This window comes from Lolium perenne, chromosome 1, assembly GCF_019359855.2.
Source record: "Lolium perenne isolate Kyuss_39 chromosome 1, Kyuss_2.0, whole genome shotgun sequence".
In the NCBI taxonomy this organism is placed as follows: domain Eukaryota; kingdom Viridiplantae; phylum Streptophyta; class Magnoliopsida; order Poales; family Poaceae; genus Lolium; species Lolium perenne.
The window spans coordinates 124,862,691-124,882,865 of NC_067244.2; the positions used below are offsets into that span (position 1 = coordinate 124,862,691).

Genomic DNA, 20,175 nt, shown 5'->3' on the forward strand with positions numbered 1-20,175 from the left:
TTAACAACAACCAACAATTCTCATTCCACGAACCAACTAAAAAACGTACCACAAGTAATTAGTTTCGACATAACCAGAGGCCCCGTCCATGACTTCAACCAAAGTACTAGAAGCAAGTAACAAACAAGTTGCATTATAACTTTAACCAATTAAGTGCAAATTCTGAAGATACCAGGTAACGAGACAAGCACTAAAACTCCACTACGGTTGATGAGAAATAAACGACCAAGTTTCTTCGTATAAGATAGAAGATGAATGGAGCGAAGGGGGTACAAGAGACATCCCATCACCGAGTTACACATAGCGTTCTGGTGTTCCACCTTCCACGTGAGGGCTCTTTATTCGTTTCTGCACCATTGATAGAAGAGGTTGGGAAATTAGAACCAGGGAGCATAAACATGGTGGGATGTAAGAAACCTGACACATTTATATTTTGTAGAAATACAGCTGATTAAAGAACATTGCTACATAGAAAGATAGAGATGGAAGTCTTACTTACAGATATGCCATGGAATATGGAAGCTGAAGGTGTAGCCCCACCTGAAGACATAAATTTAGGATAAGGATGTAGCACATGGACAAATATACTGTAAGTTAAACTAAAATTTGGATATAAAGGAATAAATGGCTTAGCATGTGCAGTAATGAACTAATGATCATCATAACCAGGGAGTACCACTCCCAATTTTGCCAATAGGTAGTTTGTGGAACATCGTAGCAAGATATTATCGAACTTGGTAATTATCTGTGCTCAGGACATCCAATGAACCACAACGAAAATTATCATTATCAGTTCAGTTCTGTGATCTGCATGTCATTACTAAGTTCATGCGATTTATCTGTTCGATAAAGTTAATAGTTGCACAAATCATGTTGTGATTTTGTTGTCAGACTGATTTAGTTTACATGTATGAGAAAATGCTACTTATGAGTATCATGCCCCTGTATCGTCTTAAGAACAAGAATTTTGTTAATCAGTACACTGAAGACAAAAAATTGTTCATTCCTTTATTGCACATTAAAAAGAGACATAGATGAAATATAATTAGCTGGAGAAATGTTCTAGTCATATAGTAAGTTGATGACTCCACTAAGTACGTTAAGGACTCCTTCGGTCAGTATAATTTAAGTACTAAATAATGTAGGATTGCACATACCGCAGATTAGGTTCGCCCAAGTGGGCGGACTAAACTTTCATCACAGATAATAGGGCAGATTTTGCCGGCGTGCTCCAGGATGCCCACACTGTAAATGGTCTCCAATGCCACCATCTTTGGGTCATAATAGCCCAGTGACAAACCTGTGTTGAGAAAAATCCGACCATCCTTCGGATTTACGACCAAAGGTGTAGTATTCTCCGACGAATACTCAGGGGAGAACCCACTGAGCTCTATATGATGTTCTATTAACCAGGTGCCGATGTCCTTCATCCTCCATATGTCAATCACATTCATGCTTTTGTTTGAACAAGCCACACAAAGTGCACCCCCAATCTGGAGGATGGACATACGGCCTTTCTCATGGCTGCATGGAGGACCTTGCAGAACCTCAAATCCATCTGTCTCAACATTGAATGCCACAATTTCGCAGCTTAGAGAAAATTGTCCAAGCTCAGGGTCTACCATCCAGTAGATTTTCCCACTGGCGTAGACAGGAGGAACATCGGCAATTGGTCTAGGAGGAGGGTCTACCAAAATCCACTCCTTGCAATCCACATACCGAAATTTACACTGCAGTTCATACTCTCGTGTTTCCAGGTTCTTCTCTTTGTAGGTAATATGCACCAGTACATGCTTGTTAATAGCTGAGTCAAAACCCAATCCCATACGCCCAGCAAACAAAGTGCCATCATCAACGTCAGGCTCGATGTACTCACAATAACCCATAACAGGATTGCATACATAATCCCATGAACTGCAGCTCCCTACATTCAGGCCGTGACAAGGCTGGGGGTTACATACAAGATTACCAAGTAAGTGTGGCACACCCGCATTAACAAAGTCCTTCAGATCCATATAATGTCCAAAACGAGGATCTAAGACGACCATGATCCGAGGGCTCTTGTTCAAATTAGCATGAATGACATGCGAGTGAATGAAACAGTCTGCCATGATCATTGCACGCCATTCCCTGCAAACCAAGCTCAACTCGGACACCGAGCGTCCGGGCAACCACTTGAGGATGTCAGACCAAGCTTTAGTGATCGGTGATGACAAGACCATCTCATCAATTGTTCGTCCCACTGGACCGAGGTACTCCTCAAACAGACAAAGCGGCAGGTTAGAGTCATCTTCACAGCTACCAATGATGGTTCCGTCCGGTGTGAATAAAATCTCTGGGGTGTTGCTGTCAAAGTCAACTCCAAACACTTTGCAAGATCCAGTCCCGAACATGATCTTCCTTTGTCCATCATCTGAATGATACATGGCAAGTGGGGCAATGCAGAGAGACCGCAGTAGCATTCGCTCAGATTCTGGCCAAGCCATTCGATCAATGCAACAGAGCTTCTCCCACCTGCCTTTCATGTAATCCCTTAGCAGGAAGACATGGTAAGGATCATCAGTATCAGGTTCTCCATAGCAGAAACATAAGTAGCCATCCAGCTCCGTCAGCACCGGTGAGGCGTTCACAAAACCTGTCGGCGGTGGCAACGAACCAAAGGTCTCACTGCAAGTATTGAAAGTGGTAATGCTAGCATCAGTGCAGAGGAAATGCAGATATCCGTTGAAGAAAACAGCCATCTTCTGCTCCTTGACATGGCACAATGGAGGCTGTTCAACAGTGGGCCTCCAGTATGCAGGTGTGTCAAGCTCAAATACCTCACAGCTTGACACTTCAATGTTGCGAAACAAACGCACTACTTTATGCTGCCTGGTAATCGAGCAGTAACCAAGGCCATAAGCTACCTCAAAGAAGTATGGTGCTTCAGGTTGGCCACGTGTGGCAATCCGCAAAGTCATCTTCAATGGCAACTTGCTGTCAGGTAGAGCTAAGACCTCACCGGTACAAGGGTTACAAACAAAGTACCCACCATGGTCAGTGCACCGCATCAGGACGAGGCCATGGCAGGGCTTGGTGTTAGGAACAAGCAAACCATTCGACGCAAAATCGTCCGTCATGAGCCTCTCAACGGGGCCACCGGGCTTCCATGAATAGATGTGGCCATCATAGAGGGAACCTACCGGAGCAAGGAGCAGCCTGGGGCTTCCCGGCCTGTTGGATCTCCGGACGTGGAGGTCCACGAAGTAGTCCGACGAGAGAGTCGCGAACCACTCGTAAGAAAGGCAGCGGAAGCGGGCGACCGACTTAGCTGGGAGACGGGCGAAAATCTCTGTGAGGATCTCGGGCAGCGGCTGCCTCAGACGGCACCATGCCGTCGCGGCTGCCTCAGACGGCTTCATGCCGTCGCGGCAACCACTAGGAGGAGGGCAGCGGCTGTAGCATGCGGCGACGGCGGCAGTCGAGGTGGTGGGATGAGGTGGATCTGGAGGAAGGAGATGGGGAATAGATGTTCCGGATGTGTTAGGGCTTATGGCAAGGTTTCTTAGCCATATCAATTTTAGTAGTGTTATAAGAGAGAATTCCTAATTTGGCCCTCCCCTAAATTCCAATTCCCCATTTGGCCTTGGAAATATATTTCTTCCTTATTTGACACTATGTGTACATAGTTTTCCTAATATGACACTGCCATCACACCAAAATATACCCTTAATTGGTATGCAATCCTAGACACCATAAATTTCATAGCTAAGGGAAAATTGTCCAAGATTAGGGTCTGCTATCCAGTAGATTTTTCCACTGGTGTAGGCAGGTGGAATATCGGCAATTGGTCCATGAGGGTCTACCACTCCTGGTTCTCCACGTACCGAAATTTGCACTGCAGTTCATACTCTCGTGTTTCCAGGTTCTTCTCCTTGTAGGTTATATGCACCAGGTACATGCTTGTTAATATCTGATTCAAATCCCAAACACAATCGTCGTCGCACTCGTTGTTGTGCACGCCGCCCCTTGTCCCCAAGCTGGAGCCACCCCATCGAGGCACCATGCGTCATCGTCGTCACGCGGCGCATCCCATCGTCCCCAAGCTGGAGCCACAATCGCCGCCACGAATGACATGGTTGCGTTGTCGTCTCACGCTGTGCCACCCAATTCTATTGCCGCAGCTGGGAGCGCCCCAAGAAGGAGAAGAAGCCACTACCTCTGCCGCTGAAGAAGTTGAAGAGGAGCTGCCGACATTTCTGGCGGGCTATCGGATTCCGTCACTGTTGCACGACTCTGCCAACCTGGAGAAGATTCCAGGTCTCAATGCCACCCTATGCGAGTCGGCAAACATCATGTTGGTGGCCACTGAATACGTTGAGGCGTGGTTGGCGCGGGACTCTGACATAATTGACATCTCCGACGACGACTCTGGCAGTGGTCTCTGTCTTCGACGACGATGACAGCAGCGACGATTATGGCACATTCAACCAGTACAGCTAGATCTATGATTTAGTTTAGGTCTTTAAACTAAACTTCGTTCAAACATGTATAATTTCCTAAGAATTTCAATGGAATTTGCCGGCTTTCATTTATATTCATGAGTTTTTTTTGAAAGTTCCTATTGGGGGCGCCACTGGGGTAGCGCCGCCTAATACTCCTTCACCTTGTGCTGATAGCGGCAATCCGGCGTTGTTGCCGCAGACCCTATTGGGGGCACCGCTGGAGATGCTCTTAGTGCTCACGTGTCTTCCCAACTACATTAATACTGTGAGGTTTTGAAACACCACCGAAACCACTAAAATACATGCTACATAAAGAATACCTTTTGTTAGCTCTTTTGTTAGCTATGGCCCTAGAAAAGTTGCATTGTGTGGACAGAGGTGAGGACCTAACCTGAGGTAGGGATAGATGGTGGCTGCAGGGAGGATCTCTCTTGTTAGGGTTATAGACTGGGCTAGGCTGGACCACAACATAGAACAAGAAGACAGCCCAACAGGTCATACAACAGATTCATCATCCAACACTCCCCCTTAAGATAGGTGATAAATGTCAACCATCCCTATCTTAGCACCCCATCTTAGCACAGGCAAGATTGCACTCCTTTGAGCCTAGCCCTTTTGTCAAACCCCTTAAGATAGGTGATAAATGTCAACCATCCCTATCTTAGCACCCCATCTTAGCACAGGCAAGATTGCACTCCTTTGAGCCTAGCCCTTTTGTCAAACCATTTGTTATCCTGATCTCACATAAGCCAATGAGATAATCCCTGCATCAATCTTTTCTTTAATAAAGAACTTGTCTATCTCCACATGTTTAGTTTGCTCATGCTGGGGATGTTTGCTATGTTTATGGCAGACTATTATCACACCATACTTTCAAGCTTTCTTGCCTTCAAATTTTCAGCTCTCTTAGAAGGTTTCGTACCCACAACATTTCACCCAGGCCCGACATAGCTCTGTACTCTGCTTCGGCTGTTGATTTCGAGACAACAGATTGTTTCTTGCTTCTACATGACACCAAGTTTCCTCCCAACAAAAACACACCCCTGATCTGCATCACAATATCCATCTTCATTTAGGTGTCCATTACTTTTAAACCACAATCCTTTTCCCGGAGTGCCCTTAAAGTATCTCAAGATTCTTTGAGCTGCTTCCAAGTACCCATCCCTCGGGTCATGCATATAGCGACTCACTACACTCACTGCAAATGATATATCTTGTCTCGTGTGGCATAAGTACATTAGTCTTCCAACAAGTATTTGATATTTCTCCTTGTCTATGGGTTCTCCAGACTCCACTCGACACCCAAGCATGCCTATATCATCTAAGAGATACAAGATATACTTTCTTTGAGATAGTGATATCCCTTTTGACGATCTTGCAACTTCTATTCCAAGAAAGTATTTAAGCTTTTCCAAATCTTTCACCTCAAAGACTTGACTCAAGCATCCTTTCAGTTTTACGATTTTCACATCATCATCTCCCGTGATAATAATATCATCAACATACACTGCAAGGATAGTGATTTTCTGCTCAGAATATCTATAAAATAAGGTAAGGTATCCATTGCATTGACTATAACCCATGCCACACCATACACCACTTATCTAAACCTGCCCGTGGAGATTGCTTGAGCCCATATAGTGATTTCTTGAGTCTACATACATTCCCTTTAGTGTCAGGTGTGACAAATCATGGTGGCATCTCCATATACACCTCCTCTTGAAGATCACCATACAGAAAGGCATTTTTGACATCAAGTTGATGCAAGGGCCATCCGAAATTTGCTGCAAAAGAGATTAATATTCCGACAATGCTCATTTTTGACACTGGTGCAAAGGTCTGATCATAGTCAATGCCATAAGTCTGACTATATCCTCTTGCCACAAGACTTGCCTTATATTTCTCCACTTTTTCTTCTGCATTTTGTTTTACAAAATAGATCCACTTACATCCTACTGCATTATTTCCTTTAGGGAGATATGTCAACTCCCATGTTTTATTTTTCTTCAAAGCTTCTAATTCTTCCATCATTGCACTGCACCATCTCGGGTCCAACCTAGCCGCCTTCCAATTCTTAGGAACAGATACAGTTTGCAGCGAAGCAACAAAAACCCGAAAAGAGGGTGACAATGCCTTGTAAGAAATATAATTTCCTATGTCATAGTCATCATAACTATGTTGCTTTTGGGGCCCAACTTTCCTTATCTCTTTTCTTATTGAAATTGGCAAGTCTAGGCTATTATTGGACTCAGTCTGAGATTGATTCTCTTCAGCAGAATCTACGCTTGTGCTTCCTTGATTTGCAGGTCCAATGGGTTGCTCCCACTTGTTCCCTTTGTACTTGTCTTCTGGAGTACACAAATGGATTCTGCAGCCATCTTTGTGGTGGTACGGGTCTAGGTGGTGTAGGTGTACCACTGTACCAGGAATCTCCGCAACAATAGGAATTTGATGATGTTGCTGTTGGTCACCACTTTGTTGTTGTTGGTCTCCAATCTGCTTCTCCCCCTCTTGAGCATCACCTAGATGGTCAAGCCCCTGGAACAAGCCACTAAGACCACTCTCACCGCCATAAAATGGTTCTGACTCGTGAAACGTAAAATTCATGCTTACAAATGTCCTCCTGTCGGGGGACTCCAACACTTGTAACCCTTCTATCTGGAGAAATAGGCAATAAAAATACATTTGATAGCCCGGTGATCTAGCTTGCCAACAGATGGTCTGTGATCCCTTACAAAACTTGTACAACCAAAGAGTTTGGGTGGCACAACAAAGTCATTGTTATCTAGAAGGAGTTGGCAAGAAGATTGCGTACCTAGAATCTTTGAAGGCATTATGTTGATCAAATACGTAGCAGTCATAACTACCTCACTCCATAAGAATTTGGGAACATTCATAGTAAAAATAAGAGATCGAGCCACTTCAAGAATGTGCCTATTCTTCCGCTCAACAACTCCATTCTGGAGAGGGGTGGGTGTCAGGACATGAAGTCAGGCAGGTGCAATATACCTTGTGAAGATAAGAAAGCAACAAAAGGTTTGTTGATATATTTCGTACCATTATCAGTTCTGATAACTTGCACCTGAACATTGAATTGGTTTTTCATATAGGCGCAAAAACTCTGAAAACAAGTGAACACTTCATCTTTGTGATGCATAAGATAGATCCAAGTCATTCTGAAATAGCAATCAATAAAGGTCACAAAATACTTCCATACATCAGAGTGGACTAACACAAATGAAGATACACTTCTGATCCCTCTAAACATAAGAGGTTCTTATATGCTTAGCATATTCGCAAGCATCACAACATAATTTGGTTTTGTCCACTCCATCCATTACATCAGGAAAAACTCGAAACATTTTATCAAACGTCATGTGGACCATTCGACAATGATGAACCACTGCCATACTCTCCTTTCCTCTAACAATCGCAGCAAGCACAAAACTTGCATCATGCTACATCTTGTCACGATCTATGTGCCAAAGATCTCTATGCCTGGTTGCAGTCCCAATCTTCTTATTGCTCTCCCTTTCATGAATTAAACACATATCAACTATGATACGGTAATCGTGCTGATCAATTGAGGCATATAGACAACAGATTTGCAAGAACATGTAGAACTTATGACAATTTTATGTTGGGTGTACATTGCACCGACCCCTCTCCTTTTGTAGATTGTGTTGTGCCATCTGTTGTTTGGATAGTGCCTCTATGTGTGGGAGGATACCGAGTATAAGAGTCAAACTCACTAATATTCCCAGTAACATGTTTGGATGCTCCAAATCAAAAATCCAATCTGAATTAACATTATGAGTGGCTATAGATACTATCAATATTACCTTCATTTTTGTAGACATAGTGAGCAAAGTTCCCAAAGGTTGCTTCATTTTGTCCTTCTTTCTTTCATTGACCCTGGTTGTTGGCTCTAAAGCTGCTGCCATATATGCCTTGGGTGATGCAGTGTGCTACTGTACACCACCCCTGCCATACTGATGTCCATATAGCTTTTCACCATCTCTGTCATATTGTTGTCCACAACCTCTGTCATACTGCTATCCACCACCTCTAACATATTGTTGTCACCACCTCCACCATCACCTCTTCCAGCTTCCTCTACCATATATGTATCCCCCTCTCCCCCTGTCGGGTGTAGCAAAGGAGGTACACTGATGCTTCAAGTGTCCCTTTTGTCCACAAGTATAGAAGTCTCTCATCTCCTGTCTCTCAATAGTGTAGAAGATCGAATGAGGGACATAATCGCTGCCCTTTGCCATATTCAGATGCACTTCCTCTCTGGACATAGCTACAATGGCTTCTTTGAGAGAAGGGGTAGTGGTTTGATGCACTGAAGCAGCCCTTCTTCTCTCAAAATCTTGATTAAGACTTTTCAAGAACTTCATAACCCGCCGGCGTTCAATCCAGCTCGCAGCAGCACTCACGCATTCCCCATGGGCAAGTTCTAGAGGATCAACATGATCTAAATCTCCCCAAAGATGCTGCAGCTCAGCCACATATGCCATCACAGTTTTTGTCTCCTTTTTGCAAGTCATGCACTTTATCCTCAATCTCAGCAATCAACATAATGTTCCCTTTCCAGAATAGAGATTTGATAGGGTGTCCCATACCTCCTTTGTGAGTGCTCTACAGAAGCAACAATGTTAGGAACCAAAAAGTTAAGCAACCATGCCACAATCAGAGAACTTATGGCATTCCACTTCTTCCATTCAGAACTGGTCTTGTCTGCTGGTTCTACGGCTTTCATCCAGCCCTTTCGAGTTCAAAATCAACAGCGCCCTCCTTGACTACCGGAGATAGTTGGTCACTCCTTCCAGCTTGATTTCATTAGCCAACAGCTCAAGTTTCTGACGGATATCGGTATGGGAAACGATTGCCCCCCTCTAGCAGATCCTCCTCCATCTCCTTTCATCCGTTGGTAGTGCTAGCTTCTCCAGAGCCTTGGTCAAATCCCCGTTGTCCCCCATGCTTGCCTTCGTTGTTGTGGTACTGCCTTTCGCACCCCCAGCCAGTTTGCACCAAACTAACCTCTCAGAAACATCAAAGGGCTTACCCGCAGGATGCTCTCTTCGTCTCCTTACTAGTCACTGCCTTTGCCTCCTTGCCGCCGCAGCAGCCTGCTCCCTTCCTCTTACTCCCAGCCACCGCAACAGCCTGCTCCCTTCCTCTTCCTCCTAGCTACCGCAACAGTCTAGGCTTCCAGATCAACAGTGCCCTCAGTGCCCCTTGCTCTGGTACCATGTGAACAGAGGTGAGGGCCTAACCTTAGGTAGGGATTGATGGTGGCTTCAGGGAGGAACTCTCTATTGTTAGGGTTACAGTCTGAGATAGAAGCACTTTATATAGGTCAGGAACTGCCAGATGGGCCACAACAGAGAACAATAAGACAGCCCAACATGTCATACAACAGATTCACCAACAGTTATCCAACACATTGCATAGTTAGCTGATAGAAAATGACTGTATTGGTAATTAGTAGATATATGTCTATTTCAACAAATTGACACAATGTAGGTTTTACGTGTGGTAATGAAATTTGGATGCTATGAATAGCAATGAAAGATGGTTTCGTTCAGCTGTCAAAAGGTCCAGAAGTGCATCCAAAATAATCACTGATAAAATACTTCACATACTTGTCGCCAACAAAGCAAGATCCAAGGATTCTTAAAGCTCCTAAAACTCCGACATTTATCCGAATCAATCATGGAAAATATTGGATACTATCGCAGGTGAACATACAAGATTTTTATCAGCGAATTTGGCAGTTCATATATCACAGATTATAAACATTAAATCAATTGCATATGGCGCAAACTAACTAATCAATGAAGAAGTGTGAATGACAGGGAACTCTTTAGTGATCCTACTATGTCGATGGTTGGAGCCGCACCCGCAAGTTGATGGAATCTGCTTACAACACTGTTTGTGAAAGAGACAAAGTGACAACATACCTGAAACGATCAAATTATCTAATCTGGGACAATCAAAAGTCCTGGGTAGTATGCCTGCAGTAAATGATAGGAATTAGGAAACAATGAGAATAGTTCAGCCATCGTATGAGTACGCTGATAATTTTTTGACATGCACTATTATAATTGTAATTTGTAAATAACCCTATTCAATTATATACTTGCATACTCCTGTGTAATTCCTTGTTAGCTGAATGATCATTCTGCTCTGTTAAATGTGCATTTTTTCATGCAGTGCTTCTAACTAGGAATGAATCAGGTCACATTGTAAAGTACCAACCATGAGCCATCCAAATGATTGTTGGAGCAATATACTTAAGCAAGAGGAAAACAGTGAGAAGCATCACTAACAAGGATTACATGATTGTTGGAGCAATATACTTACCAACAAACCAGCACAGACACGGTGAACCACTCTACGAGCGTCATACAGGTGAAGAGGTCTGATATGGGCATCCGCTGGCTGGGCAGCGCGAAGTTGACCTGGTCGAAGCAGGGTGGAGGGGAGCTGCAGTGGCATGCCGGAGCCGGTTCATCGCAGGCCGCTGCAGGGGTGTCTGGTCGGTGAATGAAGAAAGAGATCATGGGGGTGAAGGAGAACACCGATCGAACGGTTTTGGACTTCGGGTCTACTGCAATAACAAATGACTAACTTACCCTTGCGCTAAGTATCTAGGGACGTTTTGACATTTGTGGAAATAGAATTTTGGAAGAGCATAGAACCACTTCTCATGTGTTAATTATGATATGCACATAAAAGATAATGATGAATGTCTAATGCCTTACCGCTAGATATCTTGATTTCAAATCCAGGAAACTATCCGGACAAATCAAGGAAATATCTGTACCCTGCGGATAGTAGCTGCTCTGAATCTGAGTTCAAATCCAACCAAAAGGTAAACATGAAAACTTCCTTTTCTAGGGAAACACGACCAAGTCTTCTACTCGAGGACTAATTATGGCCAGTATGGACCAAATAAATTGGCCACTAACCTTAAAGAAATAACATTATGAGAGATGTCTAAAAGTAAGTTCTAGGTAACTGATTAATTCAATATCCAGAGGCACAGTACCAGATGAGAACTTTCAGATTCATGGATCTGCTAGATGGAGTTGCACAGGTGTTCATCTCCAGAGTCCAACTTCCTCTGTGATGCTAAATAGGACGCATGAGAGAGTTTCATGCTAAATGAAGCCAAAATAAATTCTAGTACTACATTATCACTAAACACTAATAAGCATGTATAATCAGATACTCAAGTTTGCTTAGTTCGCTCTAGTTCGCTTCCTTCAATGCACAATGTTGTGCACACCAAAAAGACCAGGTCTAGAGAATGCCAACCATTAGGACTTACAACTGTCAATTGGATACAAGGTAAGGCGTTTGCTCCAGTACAACCCCCTCTCCTCAAACTCAGCCAAACTAAAACACAAGGACGGATGAGATCGCTCGATACCCCTTCCCGCTTAAGGGCTTGATTGTCTTTTACGACTAATTAATGAATAATTAATGAATACATTAGCCCAGTAGAAACCTGTATGGCCCAACCGCATGTGTATGGATCTGCACATGTAGGTCGTGTATTTATATGGAAATACTGTAGGGCGGTGATGGACGGTGGCGCGGCGGACGGCGCCTTGCTTTTTTCCCACAATACAGTCTGTCAACAACGAAAGACATGTCCGGCCCTGCTCCTGCCATAGCCCGTGAGGTGCAAAACAGAAATCCTAACTACAGGAGATGCTGTTAACGTCAATGACTATGGTTCAGGCGATTGCCTTCGCCGACGCAAGTGACGAGGAGTGATGTGGAGCGGTCAGCCTTGGCACGGGGATCAACTGGCCGGCGAGGATGCAACTCCTGGCATGGGAAGAGGATCGTGGCGGCAACAATCACGATCGCGAGCAGGACATGGGCGACCGATGAGGGAGGAGCAATCTATGCGGTATACAATATATACTGGCTTTGGACATGGGCTTAGGAGAGCCAATTAATTAATTGGCTAATGACACTGGTACCCAAACTGAGTTTAAGGAAGGGGCTGTACTGGAGCAAGCCTCATAAGGTAATAGTTGGACCAGGACGGTGTTGATGGCTGAACTATACCAAAGAACAGAGTAGCTCCTACATTATACCACATACAGCCCACATGATCATATCCAAACCTTTACCGGGTGGGCAAACTATGACCTAGCAGAAGTAGTGACCACCAATTTATCATTTCAACAACAATCCGACTTCCCATTTGGTTGCTTTATTTGTTAGGTATTTAGTAGGTATACACAAGCTATGTTAGTACATTACTAGAACATACCATGTGTTCAGGTAGATGAAAGGTTTTGAGAGGATTCTGAGCAAGTGAGTCCTCTAACATCGGGGACATAACCTTTCTCCATCATCCCCTCCTTGATTGTTTCATAGGTAACCTCATTTGGAACGAGACCTTTCTCCAACATCTCATTCAGGAGCTGATTAGCCTCCTCCATCTTCCCCATTCTACAAAGGTACTTGATGAACACATTGTATGTGACCACATTTGCCCGTTTCCTATCTTTCTCCATCCTGGTCCTAATTTCATAGGCAGACTTGATGTTCCCCTTCTCACAGTATCCATGTATTATGGTGTTGTAAGTCAGATGCTTTGGCTCCACGCCAACCATCAACATTTCATCCAAAAGCCTTACGGCTTTCCGTACGTCCCCTTTGCAGCACAGGGCACCAATGAGTGTATTGTAAGTAACAATATCAGCACAAACACCTTTCTCCTTCATCTCATCGAGAAGGCCAGAAACACTCCTCCAATCCCCATTATGGGTAAACCCAGCTATCAGGCAATTGTACGATCTTACATTTGGACTAATCCCCTTACCTGCCATCGCGTCCATCACTGCCACTGCATCCTTCATTTTGCCGAGCCGACGATATCCATCGATCAAAACAGTGTAGGTAACCACATTAGGTTCAACACTCCTCTGCACCATACCATGAATCCAATTCTCAGCATCTGCCATCATGCCCTTCTTGCAAAACCCATTCAGCACACTGTTCATGGTAGCCACATTGGGCGCCAGCCCCAAATCCTGCATCTCATCCACTAGCTTCACCCCTTCCTCTACCTTCCCCTCGCCGCAGAAACCAGAAACAAGTGCAGCGTATGTCACCGCGCTCGCCGCAATCCCCTGCTGCTTCATCTCCTCAAAGACTCTCAGCGCAGCAGCGAGGTTCGAGTCACTGCAGTACCCATTAATCAACACATTGAATGTTACCTCATCTGGCGAGATCCCAGCCTCGATCATCTCCTTCAAGAGTGTGTCCACATGGTACATCCTCCCGGTACGACCCCTCTTGCAGTATCCAGCGATGAGAGTATTATAGGTGACCACACAGGGAGTCAGCCCCCACGCCCTGATGTCCTTGGCCACATCGCCAGCCTTCCTGAGCTGGCCGGCCTTGCAGAGCCCGGAGATGACGATGTTGAAGGTGAAAAGGTCCGGCGATACCCGCCGCCGGAGCGCCGCCCTGAAAGCCCTCTCGGCGAGGTCGGCCCGGCCAGCGTCGACGAGGGCGGATAGAAGGCGGTTCACCGAGAAGACCGAGGGGCGGTGGCGCGGGTAGTTGTCTCCGGCGAAGAGGAAAGCCTCGTACGCTGGCAGGGGCTGGGAATCCGTAGCGAGCGCACAGACGAGCATGTCCGCGATGAGCGGCGGGGCGGTGGGGGAGGAGGCGGCGGGAAGGGCGCGGAGGATGGAAGGCGGGGAGTGTAAGCGGGCGGCAGCGAGGGCGTGGAGCTCGGAGCGGAGCAGCGGGTAGAGCCTGTGGGAGGCGAGGCGGGCGAGGAGGAGCGCGTGGAGCGGGAGCGGGAGCGGCGCGCGGAAGTGGGCGCGCGACCAGCGCGCGAGGGAGACGAGGTGGGGCAGGGGAGGGAGCGGCGCCGTGCGGAGGAGAAGGTGAAGGACGCGGTGCGCCGCCGCCGCCGTGGCCGCGCCCGTGAGAGCCTGGACGCGGGGGAAGCGCCCGGCGGCTAGGTGCCGGAGCAGCGTGCGGAGCGGCATGGAGGGTGTTTGTTAGAATGTTAGAGCATGTCTACAGATCCCATGCCCTAAAAGGACTAAAACTGAAAAGTAACCGCCACCGAATTTTTTCCAGGCCGAGCCCGAAAATCCAAATCGGCTTGTATTCGAGCGAACCGAATGGTCGATCCATATCTAGGGTCACCTCTGTTCACTCTCCCCCTCCTCCCCTGCGCCGCCACCACACTCCATCGCCACCACCATCGCACCGCCCGATTCGGCCGAGCGAGGTATCCAGGAGCTACCGCAGATCGCCCCGCATCCCGCCCACGGTTCCTCGCCCAGCTCCGGGTGCCACCGCCGCCGGCCGAATCGAGGATGAGCTCTAGCGACGAGTTCATCGATGTCGATCTGTCTGATTCGTCGAGCTCGGACGATTCCGACCTCGACGAGCTGCTCCAGGACGACGAGGTGGAGGCCACCATCCTCCTTCTCTCTGTCAAGGAGCTGGAGGACCGCGCTCAGATGTTGAATCGGAGGTGCGGCCCGGTGATTGGCCGGAACCGCATCCAACGGAATCGCCTTCTCGGCCACGAGCAACTGATGGAAGACTACTTCGCCGAGGTACCTACCTATCCGCCGCATCTATTCCGTAGGAGGTTTCGCATGCGCTATAGTTTCTTCGTCAAAATCGTGAAGGCTTGCGAAGCCAACTCAAATAACTTCAAGCAACGTCGGAATGCTGCCGGGCGTGATGTTCAGCCCCTTTCAAAAAAAATCTCGGCTGCCATGAGAGTGATTGTGTATGGCATCAATGTGGATTACACCGATAAGTATCTTCAAATTGGCGAAGATACTACCACGAAGTACGTGCGTAGGTTTTCTCGCATGATTATCAAGTTGTTTGGGGCAACCTATCTTCAAGCTCCCAATGAGAATGACACAAAAAGATTGGTGGAGATAAATGAGAAAATAGGTTGGCCCGGAATGCTTGGTAGTCTTGATTGTATGCATTGGACATGGAAGAATTGTCCCAAGGCATGGCATGGACAGTATTGTGGAAAGAGCAAAGATGCTACCATTGTACCTGAGGCCATTGCATCACAAGATTTGTGGATTTGGCATTGTTTTTTTAGTTTGCTGGGAACACTCAATGACACCAAATGTGCTGCAAAGATCCCCTTTATTTGCGGAACTAGCAAATGGCGAGGCGCCAGTGGTGACTTCGTCAACCTCAAGATATGTCGGCTCAGTCCTTCGGAGGTGCTCATAGGGGTAGGGTGTGCGTGCGTGCGTTCATAGGGGTGTTTGTACGTGCGTGTTTGTGAGCGTCTGCGTTGTACTGTGTTCTCAAAAAAAATGCAATGGAATATTATCTGGCGGGTGGCATCTATCCGGATTGGGCAACTTTTGTGAAGTGTGTGAAGGATTCGCAAGATAAAATAGAAGCTAAATTTTCCAAAACTTAAGAAGCAGTTCGCAAGGATATTGAGAGAGCTTTCGGTGTTTTGCAAACAAGGGTTGCCATTGTTCGTGGCCCATCCCGGTTTTGGGACAAAAAAAACCCTTGTGAACATCATGACATGTTGTGTGATTCTTCACAACATCATCGAGGATGAAAGAGAGTTAAGCCTACCATGCTTCTATGACAACGTTGGCACCCGAGTGCAACCCCAACGCAATCCTGATCGCATTGAAGCTTTCCTTGAAACATATCGGCAGATTGAGAATGCCAGTACCCATGCCCAACTTGTTTATGATTTGAAAATGCACCACTGGTAGCGACATGGCCCTCGCATTTGATCCTACCATTCCAATCATTTATGTGTGAGATGTATCATTGTTGAGATATTTGTTTATTTGTTTGATTGTTCAAAAATTGTTGTAAATTGGTTGAGACATTTCTTCATTTGTTCTATTTTCAAAACCGTTGTAATAATTTGGTTGAGACATTTGTTTATCTGTTGTAATAATTTTGATGATTATTTAATTAATTATGATCGATTGTTTTATGTTCATGTTTATACCATGTTGCATTGTTGTATATGTTTATACCATGTTGCATATGAATTCTATGAAAAACCCCTAATTTTACGGGTTCAGATGTCGCTTGCGCGGAACAAAGCCCAAAACATGCACGAAGATCACAATGCCATCGCATTCTGAATGCTACATGATTGAACTGGCATAGAAATCTTTTAAACATGTTCAGCGTCAACACAAGTGACGGTGGGAAATGTAGTGCAAATGAAACATCGAGAAGAACTGCAAATCAAACAACATACACGGGGGGGGGAAATCCTGAAGGATAGTCTCCTAATTCCCTTTGAAATAGCGAAGCCCTAATTCTGACTAGGCACTTGTAGTCTGGGGCAGAGGGCAACCAGTAGCATTGCATCAGTACATCCACAGTATGATCATCGGGACATTTTCTTTTAAAAAAAAGGTACAGCCACAAGCCGAGATCACAGCTACATCTCTGATATTGAGCCAGAGACAATGATAAGGAACAGCACTACAAGGGAACAGATGGCCACCGGAGTCCTACACAGGAATCCACCAAACTGTGCCATGTCATGAAGCAGGCGAAAGACGGACTCATGGAACTGGAAGCTTAGCACAAACTGCAGGGTGTAGACTAGCAAAGTAGAGCAGTGAAGAGCCTCAAGCCCGGTGGCACAAACACTAAGATCTGGTAGGATTGGCACATCTTTTTTATTTGCTATATATCTAATGGTTTGGCTCCGAGATAAAGTAAAAGATGGGCACTGTGGCGCTGAGCCCATGCTATCAAGGGGTTAATATATGCTGGCCAACTGTGAGGCTATCACAGAGACTCATCACGCTGCACCGCCGGCGCATTCTGCAAGTAAAGGTTTAAACTGTGAGTTCAAGCATTGCTATCACTTAATAATAGTGGCAGGCAGTAAAGATGGATCGAAACTGAGTTGTTTTTAGCTATTGGGCATCAATGTTCAAACCATAATATTTCTAACTAAGACAAACAGGCTCACCAAAAGTCCAAAACAGCAAGAGAGCCCTGAAATCAAATGCTGCATAAACTATATGAGACAAGATGGGCACATGGTTTTCATAGCACAGCATCCTGAAGCATTTTCCAACCACAGACATCATAATGAGCTTCTTCAGTTAACAAGAATAAAACTGAAATATCATTGCTTCGAGGAGCTTGCAAAAGAAACAACATTGGATGTCCAAATATGTAATGATCCCTGTCATACCAAGTTTTCAGAAACTACCCTTATCTAGGTGAATAAAAAAAACTGCAACCACAAAACATATACAGAGCTGTTTCTATGTAGTTCACCCAATAGGCCATAGAGTGGTTATGTTCTGTATATAATTCACACTTTATATCAACCAAGTATTCTTAAAATATAGAGTAGTATACAAATTCACAGGCACCATCGAAAAAACGAAGTACAATATTAAGCAAATCATGAGATACCTTTGTTGGCTTCCTTTGTTTGAGTTTCACCTTCACATCAACTCCATTCTCAATTATTCCACGCAGCACAACCTCGATTTTTCCTTCAATTTTGTCCCCTTTTCTAGGTGTATAAATTGCATTGTGAATATCATCCTCTATCGCACGCTTCGCAAGTAACGCCCCAACCGCCACACATGCCTTGATACCCTTCCTTGAACCAAGATCAAACTTCATGTCCTTTGATATGGAGTGAGCAACTGACACCACTCTGCTGGTCACTCGGTGAACGAAGCAAGCACGCACGGACCCCTTCGAGACATGTATGTCTAGGCAGAAAGGGTAGTGGTAAGGACCAGTCATCTGGTTAAACGTCGGCACTCGGTCCCTCTTCACCTCAACCATGTCGTCTTTTCGCTCTACAGGCTTGACCTTCAACTTTGGAACCTTCAAAGGAGGTGGTTTGCTAGGTTCCACCTTGTTGCTCTCTGATGGATTCTTGGCATTGGGTTTCTCTCTCTTCCATCTGCGCCGCAAGGGCAAATTGTTCTCCTCAAACTCCTTGGACCCCCTGTCCAGCTTGTAGAACAGCTTCTTGCGGTTTCTCATGTCATCTATCTCGTCATCCGAGTCGTGCACTTCTTCTTCGTGTTCCTGGAAGCTATCAGGACACTCATCACCCAGCACGGGTTCTGAGGAGAAGCCGAAGGAAGAAGGCCAGAGGTCGGAGTCCACAATGTCAATGTGGAAGCCGGCGCCAAGTGCGTTGGCATTGGAACAAGGCGAGGTTTGGGGCAGCTGGATTTGGGCCGGGGAGGTTCTGGATGGTTGAATGGAGAGTGAACAGAATATATGGAGGATTGCAGAGAGCTGCGGAGGCGTCTGACACGAGCGCCGCCTAGCTTGGAGAAGCAGGTGTCGAAGTGACATTTCAACAAACAACCTACGGTCGTGCTGGCTGGAGAAGCGTAACCATGTGGGAGTGGAATTTTTCTCCGTTTTTGCGGGTTAGATATGAAGGGAACCAACCTCAGCAGTGGCTTTCTCGCTGGCGAGGACGGCCGACCAATGGAGCACACGAATCGCCGTGGGAGGAACACGGCGGCGACCTGACGACTTGCGGTGGTGGTAGTCGTCGGCTTTTTTTTTTGAGTGGAAAGGTAGTCGTCGGCTAGGCAAACCCAAGTTGGCCCTAATGAATAATGAGTACAGCCTAAGCTGGGCCGCAGATATCTTTTTTTTTTCTGCGAGTATATGGATATCTCAGTCGTGGGCTCGTGGCCAGCCCATCAAACGACACAAGTGTTCGTTTACACTACTGTAAAAAAGAGTAACCTCAAAATATTACTGTAAAAAAATTGTTTTGTCTCATCAACCATTGGAAGCCTAGAAGAGTTCATTCATGTTATCCCTGATCCTCTTCACCCATACCAACGAGCCATTCCAAAAAGAATAGACGTTTTTATAGGATCCATATCTACAACAGTTCGTACTTTTGGTTCCCGCGAACCAATAATTATTAAGTCTCCCTCTTTCCAGATAAGACAAATAAAGAGACCCGCCAACTATATTTTTAGTGGATCCTAGAAACATATATCTGAAAAGATATTGTGATTTAATTCTTTTTTTTATATCTAACATTCATCTATTTTTTAATTCATTGAGCAATTATATATTGAAGTCAATCCAAGGCAAGTGTTCGGATCTATTAGGGCATAACACTTTGCATATTGACTTCATATTATCTACGGTGTCAACATAAGTTTGATTACATCATGTCCAGTTCAAGATAGACGGTGAAGAGTTTTATAAACAATAGCACAAACTATGGTTATTTTACCATCGAAAAGTTTACCAATTCATGTCAAGAAGCTCATGGACAAAGACTTCATTATCCCTGATCGTGTCACCAAGCGTCCAAGCCTTTCCATGGCCTCCTCCTCAATCCTCATTCGTTGCCCTGTCGCATGCGGCAACATCACTTTCTGTACAAGACGCTAAGAGCATCTCCACTCGTCTCCCCGACGAGGCCCTCAGGACCACGTTTTGTCATCCGGACGATGAAATTCGGTCCAGTCGCGCTCCCGGTTCCTCGATTTCGTCCGGATTTGGGCCTAAATTCATCCGGCGATCTCACGCCATTCCCGGCCCCCGGGGAGCGCTCGGGGAGTCCGACGAAACGAAAGCGCGGGAAACGTCGAGGAAACTTCCCGCGCGTCTGGTGGCCCCAACTTGTCGGCGAGAG

The 20,175-nt window shown here is 45.7% G+C and overlaps 2 protein-coding genes across 17 annotated transcripts; both read right to left on the reverse strand.

Moving 5' to 3' along the window:
- Positions 1-14,559, reverse strand: LOC127300960 (uncharacterized). 16 transcript variants are annotated; one of them, XM_071818249.1, is made up of 7 exons: positions 12,787-14,558; positions 10,857-11,103; positions 10,454-10,507; positions 7,542-9,824; positions 7,300-7,444; positions 500-540; positions 1-348 (listed from the first exon to the last, which is right to left on the reverse strand). In XM_071818249.1, the coding sequence occupies exon 1, from the start codon at positions 14,522-14,524 to the stop codon at positions 12,794-12,796; it is 1,731 nt and encodes a 576-aa protein (XP_071674350.1). In that variant the 5' UTR covers positions 14,525-14,558; the 3' UTR covers positions 1-348; positions 500-540; positions 7,300-7,444; positions 7,542-9,824; positions 10,454-10,507; positions 10,857-11,103; positions 12,787-12,793. The 16 variants fall into 16 exon arrangements, with proteins under 16 accessions (XP_071674350.1, XP_051187132.1, XP_071674348.1 ...); XM_051331172.2 differs by lacking the exons at positions 7,300-7,444; positions 7,542-9,824 and adding an exon at positions 11,545-11,619 and having other exon boundaries at positions 12,787-14,559; XM_071818247.1 differs by having other exon boundaries at positions 7,300-9,824.
- Positions 14,560-16,772: 2,213 nt separating this feature from the next.
- On the reverse strand, positions 16,773-19,110 carry LOC127301052 (uncharacterized). The gene is made up of 2 exons (XM_051331275.2): positions 17,952-19,110; positions 16,773-17,345 (listed from the first exon to the last, which is right to left on the reverse strand). The coding sequence occupies exons 1-2, from the start codon at positions 18,858-18,860 to the stop codon at positions 17,310-17,312; spliced, it is 945 nt and encodes a 314-aa protein (XP_051187235.1). The 5' UTR covers positions 18,861-19,110; the 3' UTR covers positions 16,773-17,309.
- Between the last annotated feature and the right edge of the window lie 1,065 nt (positions 19,111-20,175).

Excerpts from the sequence above, each read along its gene's own strand:
- LOC127300960 (XM_051331165.2), bottom strand. The coding sequence starts at position 3,401 with ATGAAGCCGTCTGAGGCAGCCGCGACGGCATGGTGCCGTCTGAGGCAG.
- LOC127301052 (XM_051331275.2), bottom strand. The coding sequence starts at position 18,860 with ATGTCACTTCGACACCTGCTTCTCCAAGCTAGGCGGCGCTCGTGTCAG. Across the intron at positions 17,346-17,951 it reads AACAAAGGAAGCCAACAAAG|AATGCGCCGGCGGTGCAGCG; the intron begins GTATCTCATGAT and ends CTTTACTTGCAG.